Source organism: Castor canadensis, chromosome 3 (genome assembly GCF_047511655.1).
Source record: "Castor canadensis chromosome 3, mCasCan1.hap1v2, whole genome shotgun sequence".
Taxonomy (NCBI): Eukaryota; Metazoa; Chordata; class Mammalia; order Rodentia; family Castoridae; genus Castor; species Castor canadensis.
The window spans coordinates 50475963-50499016 of record NC_133388.1 but is presented as its reverse complement, the minus strand read 5'-3'; the positions used below and the strand labels follow the sequence as shown (position 1 = coordinate 50499016).

Sequence of the window (23054 nt, the reverse complement as noted above, 5' to 3'; positions counted from 1 at the left end):
CTCCCCTATTTTGAGAGTTTCATTTCCCAAACTTTGGGGACCACAACCTTGGAGAAAGCAGTGATTCCACTCTGCACATGCCCTGTGACAAAGGCTGATGTCAGTAGTTCTGGGCTTCCTAAATCCCCATTTTCCTCCACTGCTAGAGTGCTTGGCAGAGACTGGTGTCCCACTGAGTACAGCTGTGAACTGTCCTTCCTGATGGTGTGGTTCACTTTTGAGGGGCACAGAAAGCAGTTCTCATTATCCTGAGGAAGAATTGGGCAGAGATAGAGGGGATTGCTACTATTTTCTGGAACACAAAGAAGAAAATTAGTTGAAGTATCTTGATCAGTATTTTTACATGGATTTTTAAAAAACTGATAATATTCCGGATATATTGGCTCAAGTAAAATATATACTTAAAATTAATTTCATCTGTTCCTTTATACTTTTTGCTAAGTGACTTCTTGAAAAATCTAAAATTCCCTGTGTATCTCACATTTGTGGCTCACATTGAATTTCTATTGAACCATGTGCACTCTGTTGGAGAAAAAAAGAATTTCTGAAGATAATCATGAGTCTTTGTTTGGTCTCATAGTGCTCCAAGTTAGGATGTGTGCAAATAAATGACTCTCCATGTACAAGGCCCTATATTCGATCCTCAGTACTTCCCCAAACCAAAACCAAACAAACAAAAAAGATTCCCACCTCAGGTAGGAGATTGGTGTAGGCCATTTCTGACCATAATTCTACTGTGAACCTCTCAGTAGACTCAAATGACTTGGCGGGAGGTAGGGAGAGGGGGTGGGAGTGTGTGTGGCAGGGAGCACCTGCTGGGGCACATGCCAAGCATTCTGAAATAGCAGAATGTCTAAATCAAGCAAAAGTCATGAGTTCTGAATTGTCAGAGCAGCCCTTAAGAAATAACTTCAGTTGGAATAGTGTAGTGCTTCCTAAAGTTTAAAGTGTTATGTAAGGGAAAGACACTAGCAATTATTACCAACAGGCTACTGAGGAAATAAACATAGCTAATGGCCAATGTCAATTTCCTTATTAAGAGACAACTTTATACTTGAGCTTTCTGTTCTGTGCCTCCTGGACTAACTACGGTTCACGTGCCTGTCATGCCACATGGTAGTCAAGAAGTTAGCAGGGCTGGCTTCTGATTATACTCATACTAGGATTTTCTCCTGCTCTCTGGGAAGTTTTTGCCATGAAAATCTGCAGATTTCCTAAAAAATACTTTGCTGATTGTGTCAATTTTAAAGAGTGGTCTGGGGGCGCTAAAGCCACGATCTTCATCTGCCCTCCCCCCAGGCCATCAATAGTCAATCTAAGTGAAAACAAACTTCCAAGCAAACTTCCTACTCCCTGCCTCTTCTAACCAGGCTTTTGGATCTAAGCCCCTTTCTTTTGGGCAACTCTAGAGCTGCCCCGACCAAGTATTAAATGGAGGGGCGAGGGACAGTGGGAGAAGAGATAAATCAACATTTGGTAATGATGGAGTCCTCATGATAAAAGGGAACCTATTGAAAATCATTGCCTTTATTTCTAAAAAGTACAGTTTCTGCAGTGGGTCAATCACAGTCAAGGGGATACCTTTTTCTTCTTGTTTGCCTCCTCTAAATGGCTTAGGAAGGGGAATACTAATCTTTTTACAAGTAGTGGTTACTCCAGAGCCCATCCCAGACTATTGAAGTAGCTGGAGGCAGGGGATGTTTTTATATATCACTCACAAATGACAGCTAAACTCCAAGAACTGAGATCCTAGCTCCCACCAGACACTCCCTGATTCAGGATGGTTTATGTCCCCCCAGGTGAATTCTGTTGTTTAGTGGACCCTGAAGTGCTTTCTTTCATAAGTAACATTCTGTATCCTATTCCAGCCCACAAAGCTGACATGGCCCCTACATAATTAAAAGGTTCTTCTCTAAACAAAACAAAAACAGAAGCCATGTTGGTTTCTACATCCCAACATTTCTGTAGTGCAAACTCCCCTGTACTACAGGGTAGAACGGGCCATGCCACCTCCCAACAGTCCTTTGACCAACTCATCTCAGATTCAGACCAGCTTCTGTGCTGACAGAGGATGAGATAGAAGTAAGAGGCAGTGGGGACCAGGCTGAGACAGGAATTCACTAAAGATGGGATCCTATCTGAGCTTTTGCCACTCTGTATCCTTGCCCATCCCAGAGGATGAGTGGATGAAGAGAATCAGCAGTGATGGGCAGGAGGTAGAAAAAAGCTTTTTCTCCAGCTTCTACAAGTCAGACCTGCTAATGCAGGGCACAGTTCATGCCTGTCTTCTCCAAACTCCCAGTTTCTTGCTGTCTGTAAGAGGCCAGAGCATGCTCAGACTGTAGGCCACCGCATTACACTTGAGGAGGTCTGCACTCACAGCGCCTTAGAACTGCTAGGCTGCCTCTTACCAGGGCAGCAGCAGGGGTGCTGGAACCTGAGCTCCTGCCTTCAGTTCCTCAGGCAGCCCTATCCTCCCTTCCCTCAAATGGACCGGCCATCCCTGCAAGTAGCTTCATGCTCATAAAGTACTCAACTATCAAGTGAAGAGCACCTGTGCATATTCTTGGCACTGATGTCAAGAGGATATTTTGTAAGAGATTACAAGTGTCTCCTCTGGAGGGACGGCAAAAGCTTAGCAAAAGGTTCCTCTATGCAGCTGTCTTTTCCTTTCATTATCACTGTGGAAAGTGTCATGAGTTTTTCACAACCGCAAAGTATATGTAAATTGGGAAATCTGTTAACTAGAAGTTCGTTGAACTTTTAGGGCAAATAATGAAGGCTCTTAACTTGTACAGCAGGGACCCTCTTCACCTGGGTTCACTTTCAATGGCAGTTGGAATGTTATGACTGGGGAACTACATTTTGCAGGGGAAAACATGAGGCAAAGCACAGAGACCTACCACCAACGGCTGGGTGCTACAGGGCAGCAAAGTGTCAGATAATAGTAATGACAACTGTCCTAAGGTGGCAGGGCATCTCCTCCTCAGTTACTAAGCCAAGCTACCTAAGGACAAGAAAGCGACAGTGCACAGTGACTTTAGGATGGAGGCTGGGCTGGCTTAGCAAAGGGCCAAGGCTCCCTTTTCGGGGTACCCTTCTATAATCAAAGAAACGCTAGTTTAGTGAGACTGGGGGAGGAAGGAAGTGGGGTAAAGATGAGAATCGAGAGACGAAGACTACAGACCTTTATAAAGTAAGACCTGTTTATTTCAAGATGCAAAAGTTTGTAGGGCGGTGGAAAGGGTGGGGGCGAGAGGGCAAAGCATGAGAAGGCAGAGCACAGCTGGGCTGTTGGAAACAAGTGAGTGACTTACCGTGAAAGGCAAGGAGCACACGGCGAAGGTGATGGTCATGATGGCCAGGAGAATGAGGTGGTCCGCCTCCTCGGCCATGGATGTCCTCTCCCCTCTCCTGCGGGGCCCGGGACCGCCCCGGCCGCTACCCGAAAAGGGTCCGCAGCGGCTCCTCTTGGCTCGGCGGTGCATGCGGACGAGGTTGAGGATGACGCTGAAGTTGCAGGCGAGCACCGCCACGATGAGCAGCAGCAGCACGGTGGCGTAGAGTTGCAGGTACGCGGTGCGCCCGTGCCGGATGAAGCACCAGGTCCCGGGGCAGTACTGGACGTACTCCCCATAGCTCAGCAGCGGCAGGGAGCAGAAGAGCAGCGACACGGCGTAGATGGCGGGCAGCACGGCCAGGCCCCCGCGGCGCGAGAAGCGGCGCTGGTAGAAGTAGGGGTGCCCGATGGACAAGTAACGCTCCAGGGCCATGGCGAAGAGCATGAGCATGGTGGCCAGGCTGAAGAAGGTCATGGCAAAGGCGAAGTAAGTGCACGCGCGGCCCTCGGGCGCCAGGGCCACCAGGGTCTGGTTCCGCGCGTACGAAGCCAGCACCACCGGACTGATGAGGCAGGTCCCCAGAAGGTCGGTGAACACCAGCTCGGTCACCAGTACATGGAACAAGGAGATGGAGTTCCTGCCGCCCGCGCTGCGCCCCGCGTCCCCCCGCCAGCGGCGTGCCAGCAGAGCTAGCGCGATGAGGTTCCCCAGCACCCCGGCCGAGAACATCACCGAACTGATGGCGGGGCTTTCGCCCGAGGGGAGCCACTGTCGAGTCTCGCAGTCCTCGTCGGGCCGGGAGTCATTGGAAGTATTGCCCATGGTGGAGTGCGTGGAGAAGAGATGCGCCCTGCTGTCCCCGCCTGCACCTGGGAGGAGGAGGGTCTGAGACCCAGCGGGAAAAGGGGAGGGACCCAAGTCCAGAGCCCCCTTCCGGCCCCCAGCACGCGCCAAGGGTAGCCTCGCCCGGGTCTCCCGCCGCGCGCCCAGTGGCCGTTCAGCTGCAGCATCCAGTGGCCCTTGAGGCTCCTGCGCCTTCCCGGCGCCGGCGGTACCGCGAACCCAAGCCGGAGCAGCAGCAGCAGCCACCCCCGCCCGCGCCGTCGGGGGCGGACCCAGGAGTGGCGTCCTCGAGGGCAAGTGGCAGCGCCGAGTGGCTCTGTGGGTCTCCCGCGTGCGCCGTGGGGATTAGCCAGGAAGGGGTCCGCGCACCCACCCTGCGGCGCGCTGGGCAGGGGCGCGCGGGCATCCAGGGTCCTGGAGCCGTCCTCGTTCCCGTGGGGTCCGGAGCTCAAGCTGCACCACCATCTGACCTTGGCTAGGATGCGTTCAGCCCCTGCAGAAGGCTGGGAGCGAGTGCAGGGCGCCCTCGGGGTCTGAGCAGAATGCACGCAAAGGCAGGCTACAGGAAAGTAGGAAAGCAAAGCCACTCACTAAGCAATGAAGTTAGCAGGACCCAGTCCGGTGACATGCAGAAAACCAGGGAACATCACACGCCCAGGAAAGCTTGAAGTAAGATCGATAGACTCTTTTTCCCCCTCTTAAACACTCCCAGGAAGATACACTACGAGGGCGGGACAAAAGTTGGGAGGAAGTGAAAAACAAGGCTGGCCATCCAAGAATCCAAACCACGCACACCACTGAGCGGCCTGTTGCTCTGTTTTCGCCTTTTCCTATGTCAACACCATAACGAATAACCACTTGTTTAAGCAACCTTAAAAGAATGTTTCTTGTAACCGTATAAAATTGTGTTTGTAGCCGCAGCTTGAAAACTACTGCGCCTCATTGTTCTCCACTCCAGCTGTCTTGTAAGCCATTAATCTTTTCATGTTCGGTTACCCACGCAGGGCTCAGGGCACAGAGGAAAGACCCGTTCCTGGTATGTGTTGGTAATTGGCCAATTTCAGAATGGAGCTGACAGAGATGGCTGCCTCTCCCCCATTGTCATAGTTACCGAACCAAAAATGGACTGATACTTAAAACAAACAAAATCCAGCTAGTGCTGTGGAGGTAGGTCAGCGGTAGAGCACTTGCACAAGGCCCTGGATTCCAGCACCGCAAAACAAAACAAAACTCCAGCTTGACAGATAATATGGGTAATTGCACGCCACCAGAAAGGTCGTATTCACTTAGGGAAGGGGAGAATCCCTGAGACTTAGAAGGAAAAAAAGAAAAAAAGTCATAGTACTGGAGGAAAGGGAAGATTGCCTGCCCGGAAGCACATCTTGCTATAGCTTGTCTCTTCTCCATGGTTATTTTTAGCTTCCCTTGAAGATGGTCCCTGGTGTGATACTGGAATGCAAAGGGAGCTTCCAATAATATGGGACAAGCATAACTTGACAAGCTGGCAGGCCTATTTTCACACACTGGCAGCCACTACCTCATTCTCTAAGCTTTGTAGGAATAGATGGGGCAGGCAGAGATCATGTTACACTTTTCTTTTTTGGTAGTACTATGGTTTGAACTCATGGCCTCAGGCTAAGCGTTCTACCATTTGAGCCATGCCCCCAGCCCATTTTGCTTTAATTTGTTTTTCACATAGGGTCTCATCCTTATGTTTGTAGCTGGCATTGGATGGTGATCCTCCTACCTCTGCCTCCCAAGTAGCTGGGATTACAGACTTGTAACACCATACTTGGCTTTTTCCCAGACTGGCTATGAATGGAACCATGATCCTTCGTCTCTCCCCTTCTCCAGTAGCTGGGATTATTGGCAGGAGCCACTATGTGGGGCTTACAGTTTTCTTTGAGGCTGTAAACTGCAGGTCAACAATTTATCATAAACCTTTCCCTTTTAATGCTGACTGCTCCCCAACCTTGCTTATCTTATCCCAGTCAATGCAGAAACTATAGGAATCAAAATTGTTTCTCAATAGGAAAATACTGTGAATCTGTTTTACTGTATAATTCCTCACTGCAGTTTTACTATTAAATAAAGGATTTTTGAGTCATGGGATTTTCACTGTGATGTTTTTCCAAGTGTTTTTATACCTTTTCTGTTTTCATAAATCTCCTTGTAACAAAAGCCCATTATTGAATCTTTCCTGTATATTTGTTTATAGCTTTCCTTTGGTTGGGTACAGAGTGACAAGCCTCCCCTGACTTTAATAGGGACTAGAGACAGGGTGCAATTTGAGTTCCTCACCCCATACACTGTCTCCCTTCTCTTGCTAATCTCCATCCCCAGTTCAGTCCTATACCATGAAATGACTTGCACAGAGGTTTGTGGGCACCCTAATTCCTGATGACCAAGCTCTGAACACATCTCTTGTCAAAAAGTCACCTCCTGGGCCTGAGCATCTGCACCCCAAGCATACAGTTGACCTTTGGGTGGGTAGACCTGGGGTAGATGCCTACATGAACACTGGAAGTGGGTGCAAGACCGACATTTGAGCAGGGAATTCCATCAGTTCAGATTCAGGGAAGGCGGTCTACAATGGAGGCAGCCTGGGGTCTAGGTAGGGAGTGCCTCATCTGTGGGGAAGACAGTCAGCAGGAGGAAGATTGGGGTGGGGGCCTATAAATCTAGGGGGCTAGTATCTTATCAATTACTCTACTTCTGCCAAATATTCAAGTTAGACTTTTTGTTTCCAGTACTTGGACAGAGGAAAAGAATGTGTACAAATATAACTATACTATGCCCATCTATTTGGTTTAGCCATCTTGCTGTGTGCCATGTTGTCAGATGTCTGACTAGCTTGGCTCATTAGTTTACCATCCCACATTCCTTGACTGAACCATCAGATTTGTTCCTGTAAATCTAAATCTTGTCTTATCTTGTAAAAGCTGCTTTTTAATTTTAGTGTCAGCATCTTAATACAATTTTGGTTCATACAGCCTAGAATTTCTTAACACAAAACAGATTAACACCCTCAATTCTAGAATTGAGCCATAAAGCTTTGCTAATTTTTTAGTTCCTGTTTGTGAGACCACTGTATTTGGGGAACATCACAGGATGGGCAATTTTATGTGTCAACTTGACTGGAATGTCCAAAGGGCTGGTTAAATGATATCTCTGGACATGTCTGTTAAAGGGCTTCTGGAGGAGATTAGTATGTGAGCTGGTGGACTGAGTAAAGCAGATGGTCCTCCTCAGTGTGGGTGGGCCTCATCCAACCTGTTGGGGGCCCTGCATAGAACAAAAAAGGTAGAGGAAAGTTGAACTTCCATCTTGAGCTGCGTCATTGGTCTTCTGTCCTTAGCATTCTTTCTTCTCAGGCCTTCAGACCCAGACTGAAATCTACACCATTGGCACTTCAGCTCTGAGATCCCCTTCAATAGCGTCACCTGCTTTACTAGCAGACACAGATATACAGTCATGGGTTGCTTAATGACAGGGATAGATTTTGAGAAAATTGTTGTTTGGAAGCTTAGTGGTTGTACAAACATTGTAGTGTGTACTTACACAAACTAGTGTGGCTACAGTGTAACATGCTGTCATGGGACCACCATTGTATATGAAGTACATTGTTGATGGAGACATTGTTACGTGGCACATGGCTGCATAAATAGGAAAGATGCACACACACACACACACACACACACACACCTGTTAGACTTTTTCATTGCTGTGACAAATAACTGAGAGAAACCATTTAAGGGGAGAAAGATTTATTTTGGCTCAGTTTCAATCGCAGGTCAGCTGGATCCACTGCTTTAGCCTGAGGCAAGGCAGAATTGATGCAGATTAAAGTTGCTCACCTCATAGCAGCCAGGAAGTAGAGAGAAAAAGGAAGGGGCCCAGAACAAGGCATATCTTTCCAGGGCCTACCTGCAGTGATCCATTTCCCCCCAACTGGGCCCCACTTTCCACATTTCTACCACCTCCTGATAGTTTATTCAAATTGAGCCCATCAGGGGATTAATACACTGATGAAGGCAGAGCCCTCTAGACCCAATTCCTTCCCCAAAGCCCCAACTCTGAACATGGCTTGCATCGTGGACCAGGCCCTCTGTTCATGAGCCTTTGGGGGAACACTTCATACCCAAACCATAGCATACACTTGTATACATAGCAACTTGTTTCTGTTTCTCTGGGGAGCCCTGGAAAATGCATATTACTGAAAGTCTAAAATTCATAGTTTTCACTTATGTATTCAGAAACTCAAAGAAGTGCTTGGGAGGCAAGTTACTTCAAAAGAAAGCAAAGATAAACATAAAGGAAAAGAAAGCTGTACAGGGGGAAAGCCGACATTAATTCTTGTTCCTTGTTCTAGTCATGTTATTTGCCTCTTTCAAAAGACTAATTTGAATGTTTATTTTGTGATTTCTCTTCATGTTATAAATACATCTCTTTTTTTTCAAATCAAGTTCTAAGAACACCATCCGTGTCCTGTAATATCCTACATAAGGATCATACTACTTCATTGCAATACGCAGGAGAGAGGAAGAGAGAGAGAGAGAAAGAGAGAGAGAGAGAGAGGACATGGCAATAGTCCAGATAGTTCATTGCCCACAGGGATCAGTTGTTTCTCACATAAGTTTCTTGACTGCATGCGGCGGACTCTTTCTGTCCTCCATCCCTATCATTCCTTGCACACTGGCTTTATGTCCCCATGGTCTTCCTCAGGAAGTTGCCATCAGATTCTTGTAGCAATGAGGAGTCAACCAGACCAACGGGACTGCTATGAACAATAGAGAATGTAGAATTTATTATTTAGACGTGAGGCCTGCATTGCCCAATATGCTAGCCACCATTCACACGTGGCTACTTAGATTTAAATCAATTAAAATTAAATAAGAGTAAATTTTTATTTCTCAGTTGTTCTGGGTACATTTCAAGCTATATGTACTAGTGACAATCCTATCAGGCAGCTTGTGCATTAAACACTTCTGTCATCACAGAAGTTCTGTTAGTGCGACCTCAGATGCTATATGATGTGGGAGCTGGTGGAGGAGTCTATGCAAGGTTGTTTGTTGTCTTTGGTTCTTGTGTTGAGGCTGAAGTTTATCGTCGGTCAGTCCAAGTGGCAGTCAGAGTAGAAAACTGGTCATGAGTGAGAGCAAGAGCAGATTGGAACCATGAGAACACATTGGAATTCATGAATGGCTGAAGTCTTTGAGGACAGACTGGATCTTCATGTGTCTCACTAGCTCTAGTCTCAGTAGTGGTGTCCTGCAGCACAGATCTGCAGATGCACTTGGCATGAGACTTGAAGGGACCTAAGGAGGAGCTGTAGTGGCAAGCTGACAGATCAGCAGCAGTGTGTGTGCGCTGCCAAAGTGCCTGGAGCCTTGTCCTTCCCTTCAGTGCGTAGACACTGCAGAGGCCACTTTGCTGCTGTGTTTTAGATCTCATGCAACATGTCCCTTGTGACCAGGGTTAATCTGGAACCTGGACAACAGTTCCTGCTTGGCTGGGTTGATCCATCGGATGCTACCACAGCCCCAGGGTTCAAGGCATCAGTTCTGCTCTGAGGTAGGGACAAGGGAGAGACGGAATCGGTAAGCTCACTCTTGCCTGTTTCTCTCACCAGGATAGCAAAAGGCTTTCTTCTTAGAAGCACCCACATAAGCCTCCCTTCAGGTCTCATTGGCCAGAATTTGGTAACATTGCCATCCCTTAACTCCAAAGAAGGTTGACAAAGGGGACAGTGAGCTTTTCTAGCCTTTCCACTGTGGAGTCAGGCAAAGAAGAAGAGGCTGGGGATGACTGCTGAATGTCAACCAACAGTGTCTGCTACACATCCTTATGGTGCATTCCCCACCACTCCCTTCCTTGTAACTGAAAAGCTCAAGGACATCTAATCTGAAACCTTCTTTTCCATGTAATGAAATTGAGTCTAGAAGTGTTAAGTGACTTACCTATGACACACAGAGTTACTACAATGTATCCAGAAGTATGGCACCCAGGGCATCTGACTTACATTCCTGGCCCCTGTATGGTATCTATACTGTCCAGAAAGTAGCATAGCACAAGAAACTCATCCTCAGCACAAGAACTCACTGGCAGACCACTGACTGTGACAGGGTGATAAAGTCTGAAAAGATTGCGCTTGCCAGGATGGTCAAGGAGAGAGATAAATGGGTTGGTGGTAAGTGCGAGTGGACATGGCCTTCCTGGTGCAAAATGTTTATTAATTATTAAAAATTTAATGTACTTCAAAATAATATATAGATATATAATTATAGAAATAATATTATAGAAATACACTGCCCTAAAAAGACAAAGTCTGTGAAGTGTACAAAGATGTACTTGTGTAGATGTGTGTACAGCTACACACACATACACACACACACACACACACACACACACATGAAGAGAGAGGCAGAGAGAGAGAGAGAGCTAACACTTATAATGAAAGTATTAATTTCATTACTTAGAAATAATGTCCTTCTAAGTGCTAGGAGCATGGTTCAAGTGGTAAAGCACCTGCTTAGCAGTGTTCAAATCTCAGTACCACCAAAAAACAAGAGAAAATTTTGGTCTGTAAAAATAATGCCCTTCTATAGGGGTCTGGTTTAATAAATTATAGTACACTTGTGGAATGCAATATGTACTCATTAAGAAAGATGGGTATCTCAAATCTGTCTCTAATTAGAAAAAAGAATGTGTGTCTATGTTTATTTAAATGATCTTTACTATATTCAGTTAAAAGTATTATATAATGCCATTAATATAAAATTACAAGTATTTTCATGGAACAGTGTCTAGAGGGCCATTCAACAAAATACTAATGATATTTTCTCTGAGTAGTATTTTCTTCTTATACTTGTCTATTTTAATTTTTCTATAATTATGTATTACTTTTATATTAGCAAATGCAAGAAAGCTGCTTTTCATTTAGAATAAAGTTGTAATTGGAGAGCACAGTCTTTTCTACTTGGTGGGAGGCAGAGCATTAGATGGTAATGATTCAAATTCTCTCCCACTTTTCCTCTTTATTGAGTGGGAAGGTCTTGCCAGTTGCTCGAGGCTGATCAAGAATCAGAAACTACCCATCCATCTTGCAGCCATAATTCTTATGTGAACATTGGAAGTCATCACACATCGTGCACCGTTTCTAATGAAGTGATGGCCCTAACCTACTTCAAGCAACTACCCTGACCTTAGAGTCTTACCATCTTCACTTCATTGCTGAACTCAGTTATGACGTTACAGTCACCAGGAAGTCTGCCTCTCATAAAGGTGGTGAAAACAATGACAACAACAAAAACAGTCAACCAAAGTGTCACAATAAAAAAAGGCTGCCAATGGAAACCGATTTCTAAAGAGTACAGATTTTGAGTATAGTGAATGTTCAAAGAATTATGGAAATGTCAGTGAACAGCTGGGGAATCTCAGTATGAAATAACCAAATTGAAATTGTAGAATGAATTAAAATTTTCAACAGGTGGGAATTGGCAGAAGAGCACACTTGAAGACTGGTTGTAACTGGTCATCTTTCTTTTCATGTCCTCATGGCTTTTGTGCTCCTGAGAAATCTTCTCACCATAGCATGTAAGATAAAGAGAACCCTTGTTTCCTGTCGTTCGCCCTGTTTCTATCCAAGAAGTGAGGCCTGAGTTTTCTGTACTGTCAGGTCCCCTCTACCTCTCTGAGATTTTGGAGTACATTTTGGAAGAAAGTCCTGTGTTAACATCTAAACTCTCCTTGTTCTCTTGAATTTTACCTTCCCTCCATCACAGCTGGTGGAAGTGGTTGGGGGAGAAGGTAGCCACTCTGCGCTATTCCTTATCTTCTCTGGTCTGGGTATCCTAAGCCTAGAAGTCAGAAGCCCAGAACTGAGGCCTGTGCTCTTAAGTTCTGTCATATTGTCCTTTTTCTGAGGCTGGGAGCATGGAACACCCTAGCTGCTGCTGAAACTGGGGACTGATCTGGAGGATCACACATATATTAATACATCAAATTATTATGCAGCTACGTTTGTGCCCGTGTAGGGGTGTGTATATGGGTGTGTGTTCAAGGCTTGCAGGACTGATTACAACCACACAGGATGTTTGAGAAACAATTTGATCGAGTCTTTACAAAACCCTGAGTCAATAAAAACTGCTTTACAATGGATGGAACAATACAGTCAGTTCTGTTGTCCTCAGAGAGGAGACACCAGCAAGGCAAATCTACTGCAGTGCTTCTTAGCAGGAGGAGACAATCACAGGAACCATTCCACTCACGTTAGGAAGGCAAACTACTTACCTCTGGTGTGATTTCCTTTCAAGGTGGCCAGAGGACAAAGAACACAATGTAAGCATGAACACTTTTCTTGCAAAGGTTTGCTTTCGGAGACAACTAATTGCAAGGTAGAAAAGCAAATAAAACACAAAGGTAGGGCTGTGGTTCATTTATTTGTAACAACTCATTATAGACAATTTGGAAAAAATAGAAGGAAAAAATGTTCACTCATAAAATGGTCACTTAAAATGGTCATTCAACATTTTGGCGTTTTCTTAATTTTTCTTGTATGCGTTTTGTTGTTTGCATAGTTGTGATTATATGGTGCATGAAATTTCACATACTGCTTTTTAAACACTTAATGTTATTATAAATATCCTACATTGCATATTTGTAATTAAAGCTTTTGAAATATGCATGTCCTCAGACCTATTTCTAGAAGTCTACTCTCCATTTATTTGTTCACTCAGCGGTGTGTTAATGCATGTATTTCCTGAGGTGACATGGCATTGTTGGAAGAGCATGAGTTATGGAGAAGATTGCTTTGAATTCAGATTTTACTTCTGTCCTCATGCAAGTTACCTCCCATCCGTGTGCCTCAATTTCCTCATCTGTTATACAGGATAATAGCCGTACCTACCTCCTAGGTACAGGGGAACAGGGTGTGGATCACAGGAAGCACTCAGCAGGTGTCAGCTATTTTAACATAGGAAACTTATTACATGCCAGGCTCTAAGTCATGCTGCATGGCTCCTGCCCTAATAAACTTATAATCAGACCATGATGATAACGAAAAGACTACAATTTGTTAAGGAGCTGATGCCATCCTACTAAAGGCTTCATGCACATTACCTCATTAATCTTTGTAACAATTCTACAGGAAGGGCTAGAGATATACCCATTTTACAGAAGAAACTGAGGCTGAAAGTACTCGAAGTTGTAAGAGTAAAGCAATTCCTTTCAGTTTTGTTTATAAACAAAACTGTGGGTGTTAGGAGAGTTATAAACAGTGTATATCTGAACAGTGGAATATTTATGCATCTATTTAAAAATATGTCTCTACATTTATTGATATATATATATATATAAATGTTAAACTAATTAAGTGAATCATGAAACACCATGTATAATATGATTTAATTTTTGTAAAAATAAACACTATAACAAGATACATGGCTAGTGGGTATTTCATTAAAAAATATTTCCCACTGTTACCTCTGTTTGTAAATATTAAAGTTACTTATTAAAATTCCAACTTATTAAAAGATCAAGGTTCAATGTTAAAACAATGAGCTATCATTTTAATAAATATTAAAGTTTTAATACCCATTATATTGGTTACCTATTTCTAATTTAATAGTTCAAAGCAGCTGTTGGTTTTGTTTTTAATGATAAGTGGGTCAGTAATGTTGGGCCAGATCCACGTAGGAAATCCTTGCACTTTTAGCTGTAGTCACCTGGAGGCTTTCTTGGGGACTAGTGTGTCTAGGAGGCTTTAGCCCATCAATGGGACAATTCATTGATGGCAGTTTGCAGGCTCCTGTGGTAGCATGGTGTCCCAACATGGTGAAGGCAGGAGCAGTAGAGCCCAGATCTGGAAGTTTCAAACCTTCATGTATTTATTAGTCAGAATAAGTCTCCAGGCCAGTCTGGGTAAAAGGTGCCAAGAAATGGACTTCCATCAACTGGGGGGGGGTGCAGTGTATGTACACAGAATGAAGGGATTGTTGCACACAGTCTGCCATTCCTGCCATGGGATCCATGCTTATTATAGCTCTCATATTTACACAATAGCTTCATTTTCTGTAAGATTAAAACAGGAAGTATTACCCATAGAAAGTTCCATTACTGGACCATTTATCATACTTTGAGCTCCTGATTTATTCTTCACTGAAAGTGGCTGTCACTTGACATCATTGCAAACAGGGATAAAAGGGGAGTCAGCTTATGCTCATCAACTAGGATATATCAAATCTCTGCTATCCCTTTTCAGGTATCCACATTTGCATAATCCTCACATGGAGTGCAGAAGCAGGAGAGGAAACAGTGCAGCCTAAGAAAGAGAGTGAAAATGTGATTCATTGTCACTACATGGGGACATACTGACCTATCCCATAATTTGGCTGGATGGTGAATTGAGTCACATAGGGTGTTTCATTTTAGTGGTAACCATGTGTCAGGAGGAAATTTCTCAAAGCCATTACTGAGTTTTATGATAGTCCTTATGGCCATCTTACACACCACAGAGTTTAATTATTTATTGATTTTTGCTTGTTAACTGGTTTGTCCCTGCTAGAATACAAGTTTCCAGAGGACAGGAATCTTTGTGTTTTTAATTCATTGATGCATCCCAAGGATTAGAACAGTGCCTGGTGTAGAATAAGGGCTAGTGAAATCTCTGTTGACTGAATTCAAGAGGGGGTGGTAGGCTAGGCATTGCTGCTGGAGGGTCTAGTAAGATGGTTCAGATAACTGGGGGCCATGACTTTCCTACATTGGTGGCCTTGTTGAGAGCTCTTGGTGGAGTGTTAGGGACAAAAACCCAAGGAGAGAGGAGCTAGAGGGAAAAAAAAGGAGGAGACTGAAGATGAGAAAGTAAAGGCAGGAATAAAGAAAGAGCTATGAGAGGTGCTGAGAGGGTGACAGCTGGAGGAGTCATAAGATCAAGAGAGATTTTTCTTTTAAGAAATGTATTTATTTATTTATTTTGGTACTGGGGTTTGAGCTCAGGACCTTGAGCTTGCTAGGCAAGTGCTCTACCACTTGAGTCACGCGCCCAGCCCGAGTTTTCTTTTGAGGATGGGTGATAGCATGTAAGTGGGAATTACCTGGTAGAGAGGGAGGAAAAGATAAAATAGAAGTGAAAAGCCAGAAATTGCCAGAACAAACATCTCAAGAATTTGAGAGGAAGATTTAGGGCAAGTAGAGAAGTACCGTAAGGAGGCACCAGCACTTGTCTTCCATTGAAGCTGGATGGGAGTCAGCGAAATGTGGGCACAGGGGCAGGTAGGGCAGGAGGATTGGTGGCAGAGGCTGAGGAGGTTGTTAAAGGAAGAGAGAATGCTGGTGATTTCAAATAGAAAACGTGTGTTCTTGCCTCCTGGAGTAGAACTGCAGGATCATGGGAAAGCATGGCATTTCTATCTCTATTAGGATGAGATGCGGTGGAGGTCAGCATTTATAAAGGCAGGATGCCCTACTTCTCTTGCAAATCTTTTTGTAAGAAAGATATGTTAGAACAGCCGAACAGCCCCAATTGATAAGGGAATGTTGTACTTTACAGAAGAATGTTAGCCAAAAATGTAGAAAGTATGAATCAGAAAAATTGTGTTATTTCTATTAAAATTATTGATTTGAGCAAGTATGCTCTTAAAACATGTAAGTATGTGATTGATAGGAACTAGACATTCACAACTCCACAGTAATCATTTTCTTGTTGCAAGTGGTAAAGCATAATTAATTGTTTAATTAAAAGCTCAGACTGTCATTACCTCAGTCCAGGAGGGAGTCTTAGCAACTAGTTAATATTTATCTTCTCTGATATAACAAAAAATCAATATATATGATATATTCTAGCCATAAGAAATAACTTGAACCCATCAAGTCTTCAATTTTAACTTTCAAACTTAAAATTCAGGGGTTGATGAATAAGTTGTAAGGTAACAAGCAGAAAAACTCAGAAAATGGAACAGCTGGCCAGGTCTTTTCAATACATTAGAGTCATAACAAAGAAGAAAGAGAGTCTGTGAGGCAAAAAAAAAAAAAAAGTCAGAAAGTAGGTTGTGGTTTGGACAAACAAACTGTAAAGGACATTTTGAGAGCACATTGTGGAAATTTGAACATGAACTAGGTAGGTACTACACAAGATGAAAATGTATTGAAATAAAAAGTTAGAAATCCCTAAAAAGCAGATAACAAAAACATAGTCACACTTTGGCTACACACACACCTACAAAAATATTTGGAAGGATGTATATACTAAAGTGTTCTTGGTGGTGGGAATATAGCACATTATATTATTTTTCTTTCTTTTGCTTTTAAAATGTAATTTTCTATAATGCACGCATCACGTTAAATAATAATAGTAAAAATACTCAGTAATAGTAACAATAGCAGTCTGGCTGTGCAAAGAAGATGGGGCCCCTACAGGGAGGTAGAGAAACAGCACGTCCATTTTGGCCAAGTGTTCCACAGCTGGAATGGTAGTTCAGGATCCTGGTCTTTTACTTCCACTAGTAAACTATATCTGAGGGAGGGAATCAGATTCCTGAGTGAGCGTCCCCAAACAGAAGAGCCTGGTGGACCATTTCTACTCTTGAATCTCATGATAAATAGCTCTACCTGCTGCTCCTCTGCCTATGAGTCCAGAGAGCTCCTAAGACATGTTCTGGTAACTGAGAAGATTTTCATCATCCAGGTGAAGTACCCCCACACCCCCTCAAAAAAAAAAAAAGTTCTCAGCCCCATCTTTGTCTGGTGTGTAGAAACAGAGGGAGGAATAAACACTTCCCAAGAAGCTGTGGCTCTTCCTGCTGCTCTTGATCCCAAGCAGCTTTGATGTAAAACAGGAAAGAGTTTATGCACCTTAATTAGAATTTTGAAAGTTCAAATCCACCAAACATAAGAATGTTAGTGTGGGCTCAGCTAGAAAGTGGCTGACCTCAAATGTAACCTGAGGACTGTTTGCTGTTAGCATAACAGGAGAGACCCATTGCAACCCCAAAGTGGGTCCATGGTCAGACTTGCCTCCCCTGGGTGGACTCCTAATCAAACTTGATGCTCTGGAGAGCCAACCTTATCAGGAAACCAAAGCCAAACAGGCCATCACATGAGAGTATAGCACTTTTCTTTGATGTTTCAGGGAACGTTATAGGATTGTAATTCCTTGACATTAATATTGAGGCTGTGGCAGTAGTTTGCATCTTTGATTTGCTTTTCCTTTTTATATCTTCCTCTCCACTGGGAACCTGGACTCAAGAAGAGAAAGTATGCCAATGAAAAGCAACACTGACAATAAAAAGTAATGGACTTCCAGCGTGGGATGTCTTCTGCATACCTGTAAGCCTAGAGGGCACGAGGTCAGCTAGTGTGTGTTCCCCAGCATCCTGCAGCTCTGAAATTCTCCACCATTGGGAGATGACAGGTGAAGTAGCTGTTTAGTGCACTCCAGTGCATTTTAAGCACTGGTGCGCCCTCTACAGGAGCAATATAAAAACTCGTGCTGTCCGGAATTCTTAAGAGTTTTGAGGTTAAATTTTGATGTTGCTAAAGGACTCAGGAAAATCCAGTTTTAACTAACTATGAATTTTAAATTATAAAACATCACTTTAATGATGATTAATAATTCCTTTTTGGGGTAGTAATGGGGTTAGGGATACCATGCCCCAGATTTTTTTACTTTGGCTATCTTTCAGATAGGGTCTGGATTTTTTGGCAAGTAGCTGGGATGACAGGTATGAGATACTATGCCTGGCTTACTGATTGAGATGAGGTCTTAATAACTACTCCCTCTTTGGGGCCAGCCTCAAACTGTGGTCCTCTGATCTCCACTTCCCACATAGCTGAGATTATAGGTGTGAGCCACCACATAGGGTCCCTGATTAATATTTCCAATGTGCAATATTCCTCCCAGTTTTGTCTACTATAAAGGACACACAAAATACTGACTCTTGCCTTCTTTTTTCTTACTGTAAGTACTTTCTGTGTAGTGATATTGTAATAATCATATCAACTGAGGAAATTGTAATAATTTCTTATATTGCTGGACAGCTAGATCACTTCCTCTCAAGAACAACTACACTTAACATTTTTATGCATGTAGCACTTTTCACATTTAGGTACCTCCTTTCCTCCCTGCTTCCCTTCCTCCCTCCCCCTCCTTCCTTCCATGCTAGGGACTTGTGCATGCTAGGCAAGTGTTCTGCCACTGAACTACAGTCCCCACGGTTGACTTTCTGCTTCTAGGGTTGAATCTGAGCTGTGAAATTATGCAATCAAAGAATGTGATCTTTTTTTAAGTAATGGTACATATTTCTACATCACTTTCAAGATAGAACTTCTCCATGTAGTCCAGGGTGACCTCCAGTTCCCTTGCCCCACTGAGCCATACTGCTTTCGAGAGAGCTGTAACAATTCCTACATCAGCAGCAATGTAATGAAAATATCAGTTGCAACACACCCACCCAGCACTGGGTAGTTCTGCTTTTACAATGCTTTGATAAGTTTTTTTTGGTGGTGGTGGTACTGGGGTTTGAAACTTAGGGCTTTGTGCTTGCTAGGCAGACAAATTAAATCACAGGTGAATTAAAATCCAAGAGTGAAAGGCAAAACTATAAAGCTTTTACTAAATAATATAGAAAAATATTTCATTATTCCAGAAAAATTTCTCAAACAAGACATAAAAAAACTTAGTCATGTAAAGTTTACTAAACCAGATTCTAATAAAATAAACATTCAATTTATTAAAAGTCACCATAAAGAGACTGAAAACACAGATTATAAGATGGGAAATGACTTTTACAACACGTGGAGGTAATACATTACAAATCAACTTGAAAAGCAGACATTGTAATGAAAACTTAGGCCAAAGACTGGAACAGAAGCTTTATAAAAGAGCATTTCCAAACAGCCAATAAATGTATGAATGTTGTGTGCTACCATTATTATTAATCAGGAAAACATACCAAGATCTCAATAAGCATCACTAACACACCAGAATGGCTAAAATAAGAAAGACAATAATAAGGTATCACCAAAGATATGGCACATTGGGAAGTACCAACCGAGGCTATGTGGCAGTGAGGATTGGCAAACAATTTTTGTAATGACAAAACTGCAGGTGTACCTATCCCAGAGCTCAGCAATTGCCCTCCGTGCACATGCCTCAGAGATGCTCTTACATGTGCCCAGCACAAGGCATGACAATGGTCAAAGCAGCATTATTTGTAACGGGCAAATCTGGAAGCCACCACAGTGTTCATGACAGCACAAACAGAATACGACCTGTCAACAAAAATGGAGGAAACACAGACACATACACAGCAAGGGTGAGTCTCACAGCCTCAACATGGAGTGGATACCATCCAGAACAACCTTGCCAGGCCAGCACACCATCGCCAGCTCCTGTGAGCATTGGCTGCCACAGAAAGGCTCCTTCTCTGGAAAACTGTCCTCAGCTCAAAGGTTCCCCTGGAACATCTCACCCAAAGACTTATTGACATGTTGTCACAAGTGTCTCTTCAAGCTGTGGCTGAAGCTGAGTCCTCCTCCTGGCTTCACTCCTGGCCCTGCCCTGCTACCTTCACAGCAGGTCACGTGTACTTGGATCCTTGTCCTAGACTCTCTCTGCAAGTGAGAATTGATGTAAGACATGGTGTTAAGCTTGAGAAAAAGATACTAAATGCACATATAAGATGCCATGTAGGTGGGAAAAAAAATTAAAATGAGAGCAAAGACACACTTTCTCAAAAGGCAGGACAGAGCCAGGTGTGATGGCTCATGCCTGTAATCCTAGCTACTCAGGAGGCAGCAAGGGCTGTGGATGTAGCTCAGTGGTAGAGCTCTTGCCTAGCATGCACAAGGCCCTGGGTTCAGTCCTTAGCACCACCAAAAATAAGTTAAAAAAAAAAAAAAAAAAGAACCAGAACAGGAGGCAGCGATTAGGAGGATTGAGGTTTGAAGCCAACTGGGGCAAAAAAGTTCACAAAACCCTATGTCAAAAAAACCTGTTACAAAAAAGGACTGGTGGAGTGACTCAAGGTATAGGCCCAAGTTCAAATATTCAGCACCGCAAAAAAAAAAAAAAAAAAAAAAAAAGGGCAGTTACTTCTGGGGAGAGGGAAAGGACTGATTTCAGGGGCTTCTGGCGCTCATATTGTTCTGGTTACTGACCTCATGCTATTTACATGGAGAGTCATTTTATAATTATTACTTAGACTATTCATGCATGGTGTATGTACTACTTAGTATGCATGATACATGCAAAAAGGACTATGTCCATGTAATCAGAGATTTCTTATTTTCAACATAAATAAAAATATCTTTTCTTTCTCCCCCTCCCCCACCTTTTTGCAGGACTAGGGTTTGAACACAGGGCCTTGTACTTGCTAGGCAAGTGATCTGCTGTTTAAGACATACCTCCAATCCTTTTTGTTTTGGTTATTTCTGAGATAGGGCGTGCATTTTTGCCCAGGTGGATGGTAACCCTCCTACTTATGCCTCCCTTGTAGCTGGGATGACAGGCACCAGCTTCTTTTAGTCCAGCTTGTCCATGAAACTCAATCCTCTCTATCTCCACATCCCAAGTAGCTGAGATCACAGGCTGAGCCAGCATACCCTGTCTAAAAATATTTTTTCTAATCAGAGAAAAATGAGCTGTTCAGTTTCTGCTTTCTTACATTTGTTGAGATTTTCTTTGTAGCCTAGTATATAATCAAGGCTTATAAGTATTTCATGTACCATATTTTTCAGTAAAATACATTGGGATTTGTTCACTATTTGACATTCATTAATTTGATTATAGTTAAATCAATTGTACTAATAGTAAAAGCTGAAAAAATTACCCTAAAAGTTAGTGGTTTTTTTTTTTTTTGCAGTTCTGGGGTTTGAACTCAGGACCTACACCTTGAGCCACTCCACCAGCCCTATTTTTGTGAAGGGTTTTTGAGATAGTGTCTCATGAACTATTTGCCTGGGCTGGCTTTGAACCTCAATCTGCCTGATCTCTACCTCCTGACCAGCTAGGATTACAGGTGTGAGCCACCAGCATCCGGCAAGTTTTAAAACATTTTTTAATATTTTGTTTTATGGGGTCAGGATTCTGAGCATATGTTTGCTGTGTCCTCTGACTCAGAGTCTCTTACAAGGTTGCAGTCAACATGTGACCAGGCATAAAAAAAATGAAATCTTGTAATTTGTGGCAATGTAGAGGAGCCTGGAGGACATTATGTTACATGAAACAAACCAGGCACGGAAAGACAAAGAGTGCATGTTTTTATTCATAAGTGGATGCTAAACGGTTGACCATATGGAAGTAGACTAGAACAGTGGTTACCAGAAGCTGGGAGGGGTAGGGGACACGGGGAGTGGGGTGGAAAGAGGATTTTTGGTATTTCTAACACAAATAAATGATAACTATTTGAGGTGATGGATCCAGCAATGATAGATATGCTTGATTTGATCATGGCACATTGTATACATGAGTCAGTATCACGCTGTACTCCATGAATGTTTATAACCATTATATGTCAATTAAAAAACAAACGATGGCTGGTGCTGCAGTCAGCTCAAAGCTGGACTCAGAACATCCACTTCCAAGAACACTCGTGGTTGTTGGAGGATTTGGTTCCTCCTGGTTAAGGACCGAGGGCTTCAGCTCCTTGCTGGGTGTTGGCCAGAGCCCTCCCTCAGATCCTCCCACGGGAGCTTCTCTATAGCCCACGGCCTGGCAGCCAGCCTTCATCAGAGTAAGCAAGCAACAAGGCTTTTTGTATCCTAACCAAGTGTCCAGGTCCAGCTCACACCAGAGGGGAAGGGATTCCCCAGGACGTGAATACCAGAAGCTGTGGTTTGAGTGTGCCCTCCAAAGTTTATGTGTTGAAAACTTAATCCTCAAATTCCTATGTTGATGGTATTTGGAGCTGGAAAGTAATTAGAGTTTGATGAGGTCACGAGGGCATGACCCCCATAATAGGATTAGTGGCTGTATGTATTTATTTGCTTATTTTGCTGTTCTGGGGTTTGAAAAGATTAGTGGCTTTCTAAGAAGAGGAAGAGAGACCTGAGCTGCACACTTGCTCTCTCACCATGTGACACCTTCTTCCATGTCATGCTGTAGCAAGGATGCCCTCACCAGATGCCAGCACCTTGATATTGAACTTCTCAGCCTCCAGAACTATAAGAAATAGATCTCTGCTTTTTATAAACTATCCAGTCTCAGGTATTCTGCTACAGCAGCAGGAAACAGACCAAGACATCATGGGATGCGGCTCCTCGGCAGCTCTTTCCCAAGCTGTGGTCCTGAGGTAAAAGCCCTAGCTGGCTTCTCCTGCACTGTTTTGAAGAATCACTAACCATCACTAACAAAATCCTGATGACAGCATACAGAGCTGCAGAAGGCAGCTTGGTCACAATCCCACATTTACAGAGATTCTGTCCTTACGTCTTTGATTTTGGGGCTCCTCTTGAAACATCTCATTTTCTCTGCCTACAGTATGATGTCACAGATGGCATGAGTCTTCCAATGGGACTCAGGCCTCTTTTTCAACCTTGGTTTGAGATGCTCTGGATGAACACTCCATGTCTTTCTTGGGGTATCTCCAGGGCCCCAAAATGACTTGGAGGTGGATTATATAATAATTTATGCTTAACAACAATCAATTCAAAACATATCTTTCCAGTTTGGTAGCATTAAACTGATTGAATGATGTGGCAACAAAAATGCAAATATATTTAAATGAATTTTTTTTGTCTATTTGGTCTACCTTGATGAGCGGTCGATGGTGAAATTATCCATGACAGTGGTGGTATTTTGACTTCTTACGTTTCTATTTTTTTCCTTTGTATTTTATTGACATGTTACATGGTCAAAATAACTCAGTGCTG

The 23054-nt window shown here is 43.3% G+C and overlaps 1 protein-coding gene across 2 annotated transcripts in view; it reads right to left on the bottom strand.

Annotated features, from left to right (window-relative positions):
• Ptger2 (prostaglandin E receptor 2) overlaps window positions 1-5157 on the bottom strand; it is a 31516-nt gene extending 26359 nt beyond the window's left edge. The window contains exons 1-2 of one of the 2 annotated variants that reach the window (XM_074067944.1): window positions 4776-5157; window positions 3318-4210 (exon numbers count right to left, since the gene is read on the bottom strand). In XM_074067944.1, the coding sequence (XP_073924045.1) occupies window positions 3318-4210; window positions 4776-4812 (930 nt within the window). In that variant the 5' untranslated portion in view covers window positions 4813-5157. The remainder of the gene's footprint in view (window positions 1-3317; window positions 4211-4775) is intronic. The other variant, XM_020160053.2, reaches the window with a different exon arrangement.
• Window positions 5158-23054: the final 17897 nt, after the last annotated feature.